Source organism: Phocoena sinus, chromosome X (assembly GCF_008692025.1).
Source record: "Phocoena sinus isolate mPhoSin1 chromosome X, mPhoSin1.pri, whole genome shotgun sequence".
Taxonomy (NCBI): Eukaryota; Metazoa; Chordata; class Mammalia; order Artiodactyla; family Phocoenidae; genus Phocoena; species Phocoena sinus.
The window spans coordinates 22,611,952-22,625,890 of record NC_045784.1 but is presented as its reverse complement, the minus strand read 5'-3'; the positions used below and the strand labels follow the sequence as shown (position 1 = coordinate 22,625,890).

The 13,939-nt window shown below is 49.7% G+C and overlaps 1 protein-coding gene across 1 annotated transcript; it reads right to left on the bottom strand.

Annotated features, from left to right (window-relative positions):
- Positions 1–9,805: 9,805 nt before the first annotated feature.
- On the bottom strand, positions 9,806–10,867 carry LOC116747019 (melanoma-associated antigen B4-like). Its single transcript, XM_032618861.1, has one exon. The coding sequence runs from the start codon at positions 10,865–10,867 to the stop codon at positions 9,806–9,808; it is 1,062 nt and encodes a 353-aa protein (XP_032474752.1).
- Between the last annotated feature and the right edge of the window lie 3,072 nt (positions 10,868–13,939).

The window sequence follows — 13,939 nt, the reverse complement described above, 5'->3', positions numbered from 1 at the left end:
AACTTTCAGTCCTACCCTCTGACCTGTGAGGGAAGAAGGGCTGGAGATTGACTTAATTACCAGTGGCCAATGCTTTAATAAATTATGCCTGTGTAATGAAGCCTGCGTAAGAATCCTAACCAAAACGGCCTGGAGAGCTTTCAGTTTGCTGAACCCATGTAGGTGCTATGACGGTGATGAAGCTGGAGAGGGCATGAGAGCTCCACACCCCTTCCCCGCACCTCACTCTAAACATCTCTTCCATTTGGCTGTTAGGGAGTCACATCCTTTTATAATAATCCAGTAATCTAGTAAGTACACTGTTTCCTTGAGTTCTTTGAGCCATTTTAGAAAATTACCAAACTCAGGGAGGGGGCTGTGGGAGCCCCCAATTTATAGCCAGTCAGTCAGAATTATGGGAGACCTGGGTTTGGATTAAGTGTAGGGCAATCTTGTGGGAATGAGCCCTTACCTTGTGGGATCTGATGCTAACTGCAGGTAGGTATTGTCAGAATTGAATTGAATTGTAGGATACTCAGCTGGTGGTAGAGAATTGGTTTGTGTGAGCAAAACAAAACAAAACAAAACAAAAAGCCCATTCATTTGGTGTCAACAGGCTTGAGAATAGAAGTGTAGAGACAAATATTCTTTCCCTTTAGAAATGCATTTTCTCCTTTCTCTGTTAGTGCGGTGATTTCCAACTGTCAGTATTTTCTAATATGATATCTTTGTGTTCCTTAGTCATAGCCCATTTCTTCATTTAATCACATGGTTATGTGTGAGTATCCTTTTATTGGGGCATTCTTATCTGGACTTTGTATCAAGGAGGGCTACCCTATTAAAATGGTTGATCCGTTTTCTATCTTTTTGTATGGTTTGGAAGAATTCAAATAAGGTGGTGATTAGTTTTTCCCTGATCATTTGGTGTGAGGGGGCTCCAAACCTGGATTGTCCTGGAACATTTTGATGGTGCTCTGGGTTTGGACTACATTTTTACTTTAGTGATTTATAGTTTGCTAAAAATTGTTCCATTTTACTTGGGTTTTCAAATTTAAAGGCATGATATTTATAATAAAAACAATCATATACAACATTACAGAGAATAAAATAATGAACCCAATATACCTGGAACTCAGCATCAAGGATCCTCAATAATTATAGGAAACAGCTTGTTCAGATTAAGGCTTATTGATTTACCAGTTTGTTTATTGGCAAGTTCACTCCTGAGACAAAGCTGTGTGCTTCCATTAAGAGATACATAGTGTCTGTTTTCTGCTTCCTGGTGGTATTGACAGGTAGTGAGGATCTTTACCCTTATCCATTAATCCATTAGGGGCTGTAGAATGGTAATTCACTCATTCTATCTTATTCTATCATTCCGTTGATTTTACATACATACATATACCTATATATTATATATATTATATATATAGTGGAATCAATCAATCTATTGATTGTATTATATATAATATTAAAAATATAACTCATTGATATATATCCACATAACATTTTAAAGTGAATAATTCAGTGGCATTACTGCATTCACAATGTTGTACGATCACGGCCTCTATCTTGCTCCAAACATATTCCTCATTCCAAAAGGTAACTGCTACCCGAAACCTGGGTTTGCGTCTTGGTGGGTGTCGAGCCAAATACACAGCCAAGTCAAAGAGCAGGAGAAGGAAGGATTTATTACTTGCAGCAAGGAAGGAGAACCCTGGGGATCTTCCCCAAAGCAGTGTTTCCCTGGACAGCAGAACTGGGGAAGTTTCAAGCTAAGGGTACATGCATATTCATGAAGGGGCTTGAGCAGAGGAGAATTCAGCCTAGAGCTGGGGCAAAGGTCAACAGAGTCCGAGCTTTATAGGGGTTTGAAGGCACAAGGGTCAGAGAAGATTACCGTCATCATTCCTTCGGTTCCAGTTGGTCTGGTGGTGGTTGACCATTCGAGGGGGGTTTGAATTCTGCAGAACAGCTGAAGATTGTGCTTCAGGCTAATCTTTACCCTTGAAAAGACTGGGAGTCTTAACAACTGATTTATTACCTTTGCTACTGTTACTACTCCTGCCTGATAACAGTCTTTTGTTGCTGCATTCTTTTATTCCCTTAAGATCATTATTACGGAGGTGTGTTCAAGGGCACACTTTGTCTCCAGGTTCACAAAATGATCTTAAAATGGCTTAGGCCAAAAATGGCTTCTCTTATGTCAAGAAAGCCATGCCTGGTTCTCTTTCTCCAGGGACCGCCTATCCTATCTGCTTACATAACCTCTTACCCTTCAAAAAGTTACTTCTCATTCATAGCTCTCCGTAGCCCCGGACATCCATCAATCTGCTTTCTGTCTCTATGAATTTGCTTATCCTGGACAATTCATGTAAATGGTGTCATATAATATGTGACCTTTTGTTTCTGACTCCTTTCATTTATCATTTATCATAACGTCTCCAAGGTTCATCCGTGGTCTCTCAGTTATCCGTACTTCATTCCCTTTCATGACTGAATAATATTCCGTTGTAAGAATATACCACATTTTGTTTGTCCGTTCATTCAGTGATGGAAATTTTGGGTTGTTTGCATTTTTTGGCTTTTATGAATAATGCTTCTTTGAATATTTGGGTACAAAGATTTGTTTAAATACAATTTTTAAGTTATTTTGGTTATATACCTAGGACTGGAATTACTGGGTCATACGGTAATTCTTTGTTTAAATTTGAGGAACTACCAAACTGTTTTCCAAAGAGGCTGAACCATTTGACATTCTTACCAGCAATGTATGAGGGATCCAATTTCTTCATATCCTCGCAAACACTTGTTATTTTCCATTTTTATACCCAACCTAGTGAAATGGTATCCCACTCTGTCTTTTTTGTATACATTTCCCTAGTGACTAATGATATTGAGCATCTTTTCAAGTACTGTTTGGCCACTGGTGTATCCTCTTTGTAGAAATGTCTATTCAGGTCCTCATCTCCAACTTATGAGGGAGGCTTTGGATATTGACCTCCTAGGTAAGCTCACTCATTGGTGTATTTATTCAGAGGCCAGTCTCAACACACCATTAACAGATTCCAGAGTTGGACTTGAGGGCACACTGGGGAAGTCTCAGGAGAAAGGAGCCCTAACGTGGGAAAGTGCTGGAGCTGAACACACGTGCTGGGACCAGGGCAGTGAGCTTTCAGGGAACCCTGGCGCGAGGGGCAGGAGGACTGTAGATAAATGAAGCCCACAGACAATCCCCAAATTACGGTTTACTCTTGTGTTAACCTTCCTTCATCAGGACCGTTTATAGTCCTTTGGCTACAGGGTTTTTTGTTTGCTTGCTTGCTTTTTATTGTTTAAATTGCCTGAAATACAGTTTGAAGTAGTGAGGAGACAAGTGAATTAAAGGATACTAGGTCTGCCTCAGGCCGGGAAGAGTGGAACAGTGTGGCCTCTAGACGAATTCAGACCAAGGGTCTACTCCCAGCTCCGTCACAAGTCTTGTGAACTTGAGAAAATTGCAAGTTCATCATCTGCAAAGTGAGTCTGATAAGCCCTACCTTGTAGAGCTGTTGTAATATACGTGATGTTTGTAAAGCACTTGCAACAATGGTCTTTCAAGAATGGCATCTATTACTACGATGACTATGACCCCAGACCATGATACCAACTCTTTGGGATTTTTTTCTTTAATCTCATGAGATGTCAGAAAATACGATTACGCAGCACCTTTGGAACGAACAAAACTGCTTAGACAGTGAAACTATGTAAAATTTCCCCAATTGTAAATATGTCATTTGAGTGTAGAGGGATCTCTCCCAGCTGGATGCTACTCAGAGGTTCTAGAATTTGTGTCAAGGACCAACAGCTTCCCTCCCAGGTGCCTTTGCATCCAAACCACCCCTATTTTCATTATAATTTCACCACCACCAAAAATTGTAGCCTTCATTTGGAGTTCCCCAGATTACACTTAAGGTAAGCAGTAGAACATCCCTTTAATGGAGTGGCCTCTGGCCCTTTGACCCCAGTGCAAAGAGTGCTATCACAGTGGCTTCTTGACCTCTCACTTCAAGGAAGTATCATCCTTGTTTCTCAGAAACTCCCTGGAGGCGATGGGACTAAAACACCTAGTTTGTGCACTGTGCTCACCTGCACTGGGACGGGAACACGGAAGCCATTTTATTCCTGCCCCGGGTGGAGATTCTCTCTGTTTTACCCACAGTCCCAAAGTAAAAATTCAGGGTCAGCTTCCATTCCAGTCTTGAGTCTGTCAGCTCTGAGGCCCACCATCTAAGGGTCCCACCCTCCCCCACCACAATTCACTCAGCCTCATTTAGCCCACCATCCCGCCTAACTTAAAATCACCTCCTCAAGGGAACTGCAGTGTCCCAAAGCTCCAGACTTCCTTGCTTCAGAGCATTTACACTTGACTGCTCTCATCTGGAACCTCCTCTCTTTCTCACCCCTTGTTTTAACTTGCCATTTATTTAGGTCTCAGAGTGTGTCTCACCATCTTCTTGATATGGCAGCAGCTCCTAGGCTCTGAAGGTCTCTGGACAGTGGCTCAGTCTTCTTTTTCTTGCCATCCCCAGTTCTGCCACGGAGCCTTCCAAAGAGTAGATGCTCAATTAATGGTTGGAAATAAGAGTGGCAACGATAAGGATGTCTACTTTATTATTGTTTAATTTCCCTCACAATCTTGAATAATGTAAGAAAACATCTTTCAGTTTTACAAAAAGAAGCACTAAAAGAATAAAACAAACCAAAAACGTACCACCATGTACGCTTTTTCTTTTCTTTTTTTACTTGACCCACATGATTTTACTGCCGAGTCTATTCACAGTTCCATGGAAATCCCTCTTCCATTGCTGTGTTTTCTTGTTCTAGGTCATAAAAAAAAAAATGGAAGGTTTTTAAATTTGTTTTATGAAATATCAAAACTTTAACTTGTACCTGATAAAAGTAATGAATATGCGATCCATACTGTCACCAGCAGAATGGCGATGTCCTGGGCTCTTACCCTCCCAAAGAGGAAGAATTCAGTCGAGAGGCAAAGAGCAGTTTTAAGTAGCAAGAGTTCAGTTAAGCAGAGCAAAGGTACGCTCCCGAGAAAGCAGGAGAGCGGGCTGTCTGGAAACCAGAAGCAGCCCCACAATGGGGTAGGGCTGTGTTTTGTAGAGTGGTGGTCCCTCCCTGTGTCCTGTGTTATTTGACTGACGAGTCTATTGACAGCTTTAGGCTATATAACTTTCCTGCTAGTATGCAGGCACTTACCCATAAGCACCCAAGCAGAACCCATGGGGTGGGGCGGGGAAGCAAAAGCCGCAATGCTAAGTTATTACAAATGAGGCGTAATGAACCCTGGGTTACCTTGAGTCACCTTGTAGGTCTTGGTGCGCCTGCGTCAACCTGTGCTGACGGTTTTGTCTTGCTTGGTCCTGGTATGGCTGGAAACCTAGCAGTGGTCCTTGACCACGACAGGCAGGATCTCTGGGCATGCTGTAACCACCAGTGTCCAGGTAGGGGAGGGAAAGGCGAACCGTCCAGGATGGGGCAGGCCCGCTCATGAGTGACTCGCTATCTTCATCTTGGCTCTGGGCACCCTCATCAGATGCTGGGCATGAAACCCCTGCATCACGAGAGTTCGTGGCTGGGGCTCCCTGAGGCTTCTGGTGAGTGCCAGCAGCAGGGGAGCTCGGGGGAGTACCCCGAGAAACAGAAGCGGGGGAGGCGGGCGACTCTTGTATCTCTTTTGCCGCCGCCACCGCCGCCTCAGTGGCCTGGGCATCCTTGAGACTCTGAGTCTCCCCGTGGGCCTGGTGGCGTTTCTCGCGGGCACGGCGCTTGCTCTTCCGGCCCCGAGGCATGATGACACAGGTCAGGGCCAGCAGCCGGGAGTGTGGGCAGGAAGGCAGGCAACGAGGGCACCTGGGGGAGGGACAAGGAGATGCTGTGAGCACCTTCAGCGGGGAGATTCCTCCCTGGCTTTAACCAAGGCCGCCTCTGCAGGGTCCTTGAGGGGACTGCTCGAGGACCCACAGGGCTCCTGTTCTCCTGCTCAGCCTGTCCCCTGAGACCCCTGTGGAGGACGGTAGAGTGAGCCTTGGGCCACAGCCAGCCAGCCCTGCCTGCGTGGTACGGGGGTGACAGAAGGGGCTGCCAGTGGGACGTTACGTGTTCTCGGGCGGGGAGTCTGCTCAGTTCATCTTCGGGATCTTTAGGTGGACGGCAGCCAGGGCCTGGGCTTCCTCCCCTCCGTTGCTCTGCCGTTGACACCTCAGTGGTCCCGGGGACCCATGAGGAGGAAGTGAGGGGTGGCCCAGCTCACCGGCCTGACAGGGGGAACACAGTACTGACAGCTCTGTGGAGTCCTTTCTATCCTGGGATCACTGGGTCCTCAGTCCCTATTCAGTGCTCTCAGTTGGCTTCACGTAGGGCCTGGGACCCACCCTTCTGCCCTCTGATGGCTTTACCTTCAGGCTAAGGGTCTCACCTCCCTCAGACCTGATGTAAAGGAGCCTCGGCCCGATCTCCCTGTCCTGAGCCTTCAAGTGCTGAAAGCAGGGGCAAGGCTAGACTCTTTGTCGTCCCCACAGCTCAGCGGGTGGGGCATGTTCCCCCTAGTCGTCACTCAGGGTTCTCAGTTTGACTCCTGGGAAAGCCTGTGGCTCCTGTCTGTTTACCTGAGGACATGTGCTCATAGAAAGGCCCACCGCTCTCTGAGAGCCAACAGAAGAAAGTGAGGGTAGCCTGATGTCCCACGTCTACCTGTGGTCTCTGAAGGCAGGAAGCTGGGGCCGGCAGATCCAGGCCTTATTATGCTTGGCCGCGCCGGTCCTCACTCAGGCCCTTCCTCAGCTTGACTCCTGGGAAGACCTATAATTTCTCCCCCTCTTCACCTATTACTGTCCCCACTTCTCTGTCACCCTGGGAGGAGTTAAGGGTTGCCTCTGCTCGGCCTGACATCTCTCCAGGCGTCTCCCAGGACTGACAGCAGGGGAGAGATGATGTGCTGCCCCCATCGTTATGGTTTTCATGCTCCACTCCAGCCTTAGGTCCTCACCCCAACTCCTGGCACAACCTGGAAATGTCCCCCGTGCTGAGTCAGCCAGCCTCGGAGCAAAGTCCTCACCACCCTGAGTCCCCAGAAGTAGAAGTCAGAGTAGGCCACGTGCAGCCACAGGTAATTCTGAGGCGCTTCTGAGGACTAACACAGAGGGCAAGATTCCCCGGGCTCCACTCTTCTGGGGTTTGTGACCTCAGTAGTCCTCACTCTGTCAGGATCTGGGACTCTTCCCTCTACCGACCTGAGTCCTCCAGAGCCGGAGGCAAGTGGGTGACACATCGAACTACCCCTGCCTGGGGCTTCCCCGGGCCGAAAGGGTGGTGGGGCTATGTGTTTGTTCCTGTCTCTTTTCGGTTGGGCGTTCCCCTTGGTCCTCACTCAGAGTCCTTACGCTGGCTCTTCCCGTGACCTAGAGAGGCCTGTGCTCTCATACTACAGCCTTTACTTCCCTGAGACCACCTAGGAGGATGTGAGGGTTGCCTCACGTGGGCATGACTGCCTGTGGTCACTCATGGCCGACAGTAAGGGAGGGATTCTGTGGCGTCCCCACTTTTATGATTTGGGTGGTTCCCTCAGTCCTCACGGTCCTCTGCTCGACTCTTGGCATGACCTGGAATTCCTCCCTGTGCTCCCCTGAGGCTGGCCCCTGGGACCAAGTGCCTCATCTACCTGAGACGCTCTAAAAGGAAAGGCGTGGGGCGCATCATGCCAACATTCCTGGATTTGCCAAGGGGAGGTGTCCAGTGGCAGGGCTCTGCTCTAGGTGGAGTCCCTTTATCTTCATTTAGAGTCACTAGATTTCCAGTCTCTGCTGAGTGAGGCTGTTCCCCACAGACCAAGGCCCTCGCCTCCCCGAGACCACCCCCAGTGGAAAGAGGGGGCAGGTCAGCCAGAAAGCTTTGTCCTGGGCCTCCTGGGGCTGACCTCAGGGGCGGGACTCTGCATTCTCCTCTGTTCTGGAGTGAGTGGTCCTCTTGCTCCTCATTCAGGGTCCTCATCGTGATGCCTGACCAGACCCAGGACTCCACCCTCCACTCCCCTGAAGCTGTGCTCCTCAGAACAAAGGCATTACCTTCTTGGGAATTCTGAATCGGAAGTCAGGATGAACCAGATCTGTCCAAAGCTGTCGGGGTCTTCTGAGGAGCAGGACTTTATAAGGCCCCACTCTTCTGGAGTCAAGTGGCCCCTCAGTCCTAACTCAGGTTTCTTACCTTGACTTCAGGTAGCATATGGGACTCCACCCTCCCTACTGTCTGTCTGCCAGCCTCAGGCCAAGGCTTTCACCTTCCTGAGACACCAGAAGGGGAGATAAGAGACCTATTCCCTGGCTACCCCTGACGGGGGGGGGCCTCTGTGTGGTCCCCTTTGTTATGGGGAGTCCACTCATCGGCACCCTGTGTCCTCACCCTGAAGCAAATTAAGGCCTGTTAGGATCTCCTGCTTGGGCAGAATTGGAGATGCTGCCACAAGACCAAGGAACTCACCTCCCTGAGAACCTCTCCACCCTTGCCCCGGAGGAAAAGAAGGGGTACCTTCAGACAGACAGCTCTGCGCATGGCCACACAAGGGAGAAAGCAGGGCAGACTTTGTGGGGCCCCCTTCTGTTCTAAGGTCCTCACCTTGAGTAACTATCAGAGGCTGGGACTCCTCCCTCCACTGACCTGAGGACACAGCTCTTAAACCAAGGCTTTTATGTCCCTGAGAAACTTGAAGAGTAAGTGAGGAGATGCTGATCTTTTCAGGGTATCTGACATTGCGTATGTAGAAGACCCCATTGTCACCGAAAATTTTTCTTTTTATTCATACCATTCACTTATTCAGCGTTACTGTTACTGTATTCCAAAACAGTGCTTTGGGAACAGGGCCCCTTTTATCCCATGAGATACATTTTGGAGTGGTGAGAAGAAAAATGAATTAAAAGACGTAAGGTCTGGCTTAGGCTGGGAGGAGTGGAAGAGTGTAGGCTCTAGACTATTGCAGACCAGGGGACTAGACCCAGCAAGGTCACTTAATCAGTCTTGTGAACTTGAGAAATCTGCAAGTTATTCACCTAAAAGGGAGTCTGCTGAATCCTACCCTGCGTGACTGTTGGAATGTTATGTACTACATGTAAAGCAGTGGCATACTCATTAAGAAATATTGGGTTTTTGATGAATGGCAGTTATGATGTGATTATTATGAACCCCCAAAATACCACCCTCCCATCAGAGTTTATTTTTAATCCAGTAGGTAGCAGAGAATATGCAGTGCACTAGGGCAAAAGAAACAAATACTCATAAATGAGCTAAATCAAAGTATCTTTTATTTCTACCAAAAGAAAGTTTAAACGAAGTAAGGCAAACCACGAGTTAAATGGCTTTTACTCTCTGTTTTCTCCATTTTTTGTTTCTAAATATTTTCTGTGGTCGTCCTTCACATTTCCATGAAAATCTGTATTGCAGTGCCATGTTTTCTACTTCTGGATCATACAGAAAATATAGATGGTTTGTGAATTCCTTTTACATATACCAAAACTGTAACTTTAGAACTCTTTAAACAGCAATAAATATGCAAGCAACGTCATTCACGAATTCATATTCTTAAGAAAACACTATTACAAGAAAAAACTTTTGAAAAAATCCTAAATCAATCAATCAATAATATATAGAAGTTACTAGTTTAAAACAGGAAGATAAATAAGATCTATACTTTGTTCCCTCCACCCCTACTACTCTGCACTGTTTAGCAGCCTGACTGTTCTCTTCCAAAACAAAGTGAGCAAACTGCCCGCGGCCTCCCTCCCTACATGTGGGAGGAGCTGCGGGCCTTGGCCCTGGAAGGGGCTCTGCCCTCAGCAACAGCTGTAGCCCTGGCCGCGCCTCTCACTGCTGCTCTCTCTTCCTCATCTTTCAGAGCCTCCTCATAGAGATCTGGGAAGGCACTGGGGACGGTACCAATGATCTTGGCCACAAACTGCAGCACTTTCATCTTGCTGGTTTCAGCGTGGGCTCTCGGGCCCCACAGGAACTCATAGCGCGGAGGATCGCTGTCAGGCACCTGGCGGTACGTCAGGTACTTCTGCTGCACGAAATCTTTGCTGATGAGCCTCCTGGGCTCCCCAGATATCAAGTGCCTCATCCCAGCATAGAAATCCAACCCATTGAGGATTTCCCAGATCTCCTCCTCAGTGGCACGGTTGCCCTTCTTGAAGATCAGGCCCAGGAGAAGCATCAGGAGACCGGGCGTGGGCAGCCCAAACTCATCACTTGGACTTCCCTTGTTGGGGAGGGCCAGCTTGCTGATGAAGGCGTAGGAGTGATTGCTGGGGTCGACTTCCTTCAGCTCGAGGCCAAAGATCACCTCCATGATCTCAGAGGCTCTGCTGAGGATCTCAGGGAAGTGCTTCTGGTACTTCCTGTTGACAGCCTTCAGCAGTGCTGCCTGCGGGATGGGCTCCTTCGTCTTGTACTTCTCCAGCAGGGACTGCACCAGCATTGTGGACTTCCTGGTCAGAGGATCTCTGCAACTGCTGTGAGTGGAAGGTGCTGCCTGGGAGGTACCTGCACTTTTCTCATCTTGGCTCTGGGCACCTTCTTCAGATCCTGGGCATGAAGCCCCTTCATCACAAGAGGTAGTGGCTGGGGCTCCCTGAGGCTCCTGGCGAGTGCCAGCAGCAGGGGAGCTCGGGGGAGTACCCCGAGAAACAGGAACGGGGGAGGAGGGTAACTCTTGTATCTCTTCTGCCACCGCCGCCGCCGCCACCGCCGCCTCAGTGGCCTGGGTTCCCTTGAGACTCTGAGTCTCCCCGTGGGCCTGGTTGCGTTTCCCGCGGGCACGGCGCTTGTTCTTCTGGCCCCGAGGCATGATGACACAGGTCAGGGCCAGCAGGCGGGAGTGTGCGCAGGAAGGTAGACAACGAGGGCACCTGGGGGAGGGACAAGGAGATGCTGTGAGCACCTTCAGCGGGGAGATTCCTCCCTGGCTTTAACCAAGGCCGCCTCTGCAGGGTCCTTGAGGGCACTGCTCGAGGACCCACAGGGCTCCTGTTCTCCTGCTCAGCCTGTCTCCTGAGACCCCTGTGGAGGACGGTAGAGTGAGCCTTGGGGCACAGCCAGCCAGCCCTGCCTGGGCAGTACGGGGGTGACAGTGGGGGCTGGCAGGGGAGGTAGGTCCCCGTGGTTCCCATTCAGAGTCAGGATGACAATTGTTGCCAAGACTCCCCCACACCATCCCCTCTGCTGCTCTGAAGTTGACACCACCATCTTCCATGACACCCAGGAGGAGGAAAGGAGGGAGCGTTCAGCCCACCACCCAAGGGTCCTGGGACCCTCCCTTCTGCTGCCTGGTGGCTGCCCCTTCAGAACAAAGCTCTAACCTCCCTCGGACCTGGCAGAGGAATTTACGGGCAGTCTCAGCCTGACAGTCCTTTCTTGGGAGTCTAAGGGTTGACAGGAGGGAACGGGCCATATTCTCTCTTGCCCCTTCTCTTCGGGGTGGGTGACTCCCTTAGTCCTCACTCGGGGTCCTCCCTGGACGGCCGGTGCAGCCTGGAGCTCCTCTTGCCCCGAGGGCCATCTGCTCGCACCAGTGCCGGCACCTCCTTGAGTCTCATTCGGAGGCAGTGAGGGTGACCACGCGGCCGCATGTGGCAGAGTTTTACCAAGCCTGCAGCGTGCGGCAGGCAGGTCGAGGCCCTGTGGCTGGCGGCCCCACTGGCCCTCACTCGGGGGCTTGGGCCGACTCTTGGGAGTGCTTAGGGACGCGCCTTCTGCTGGCCTGCACCTCCCCTCTCAGACAGCAGCCCTCCCTTCGTGTGTGGCCAGAAGGAAGCGGCTGACAACAGGGGAGGGGTTCTGAGGTGCCCTTGCGACGGGGAGGACGGTCCTCACCCTGACTCCTCCCCACCGTGCCCTGGAAATCCTCTCTCTGCTGACCTGCGGCCAGCCCCTCAGGACAAGGCCCCCTCCTCCCTGTGTCTCCCGCGTCTGTCCGTCCGCCCGCGTTCGCACTGAGGGAGCCCCTCAGTCTTTAGACCTGCCCGGAGGCTCCCAGGCCGACGTCAGGGGTGGGGTCCGCGTGGCCACCATAATAGGGTGTGGAGCCCCTCGGTCCCCGCGAGGGTCCCGTCCTTCACTCCACAGGGCCTGGGGCGCTCCCTCTACTGAGCTGAGCCAGGGTCCACCAGCCTCAGAGCGAGGCCTTTCTTGCCTGAGACCCCACTGCGGAAGCGAATGGACTTTGGGCCTAACAGCCAGGCCCGAGCCTCTTGGGCCGAGAGCAGGGACGGGGTGGGCGGGGCCTGTGTGGCCGCCTCTTTTCGGAGGGAATGGGGATTGGGGGTGTCGGGGGCGTGTCCCCACACTTCTAACTGGGGTCATCTCATACCTTGACACCTGACGAGACGTGGCACTCCTCCCGCAGCTCACCCTCGCTGATCGGCAGCTCTCAAAAATGGCGCGCCCGCACAGCGCAGTTACGAGGATGTTACATCCGGTCATGCGCATCTGGGGTCCAGGAGGACAGCAGGTGCGGGGCCAGGGCGGGGCGGGGCGGGACGGGGGTGGGGGGTGGGGGGGGTGTTTCTGGGGGAGCTTCCCGCAGGCCTGGCACGAGGGCCTTCCATTGACTCTTGACGGGTCCTGGGACATTTCCCTCTGCTGAGCTGAGTCAACAGGCATCACACCTTGGCTCTCATTTCTGTTGGCACCCCCAGCCGGCAATATCTGGAGCCCTGAGCCTCACAGCCATGCCTGGGTCCCCCGAGACTGACAGTGAGGGCTCTCTGGGGCCCCCTCTTCTGTGGTGGATGCTGCTCTCAATCCTCTCTCAGTGTCTTCTCTTGACTCCCTGTAGGTGCTGGACTACCTCCCATCTGCTGACCTGAGGTCAAGGCCTCACATCAAAGACATCAACTCTCTGAGACTGCTGGTGTGAAGTGCGGGCACGTCTCATCTGGACAGTTCTGCCTCAGGGTTCCTGGAAATGGTTGTAGGAGGTGAGAATCCTGTGGGTTTAAATGTTTTGGGTTAGGGAAGTTGTACTGAGTTGTATGAATCTTGGAAGTTTTCCTCTTTTTTTTGGAATTTTATTTATTTTTTATACAGCAGGTTCTTATTAGTTATCCATTTTACACATGTTGGTGTATATATTTCAATCAGAATCTCCCAAATCATACAACTACCACACCACCCCTCACCATTTCCCCCCTTGGCTTCCATACGTTTTTTCTCTACATCTTTGTCTTTATTTGTGCCCTGCAAACTGGTTCATCTGTACCATTTGTCTAGGTTCCATATATATGCATTTATATACGGTATTTGGTTTTCTCTTTCTGACTTACTTCACTTTGTATGACCGTCTCTAGATCCATCCGTGTGTTTACAAATGACCCAGTCTTGTTCCTGTTTATTGCTGAGTAATATTTCATTATTTATATGTACCACATCTTATTTATCCATTTGTCTGTCAGTGGGCATTTAGGTTGCTTCCATGACCTGGTATTGTAAATAGGGCTGCAGTGAACATTTTGGTACATGACTCTTTTTGAATTATGATTTTCTCTGGGCATATGCCCAGTAGTGGGATTGCTGGGTCATGTGGTAGTTCTATGTTTAGTTTTTTAAGGAACCTCCATACTGTTCTCCATAGTGGCTGTATCAATTTACATTCCCAGCAACAGTGCAAGAGGGTTTCCTTTTCTCCACACCCTCTCCAGCGTTTGTTGTTTGTAGATTTTCTGATGATGCGCATTCTAACTGGTTTCTTCCCTTTCCTAACTTTAGCTCTGGGGCCTCTCTTGCATGATATCAGTGTCATTAATCAAATTTTGTGGAATGAATTTTTTTGTTATGTGAAATTACTGTGATATTTGCTGTTGTATTTCAATATTTTCTTTATATTTTGACAAATAAAAATTGCTTTTTATGTATATTGTGT

What these genes read in the sequence shown, in the direction of transcription:
- LOC116747019 (XM_032618861.1), bottom strand. Translation starts at nt 10,867, where the DNA reads ATGCCTCGGGGCCAGAAGAACAAGCGCCGTGCCCGCGGGAAACGCAAC.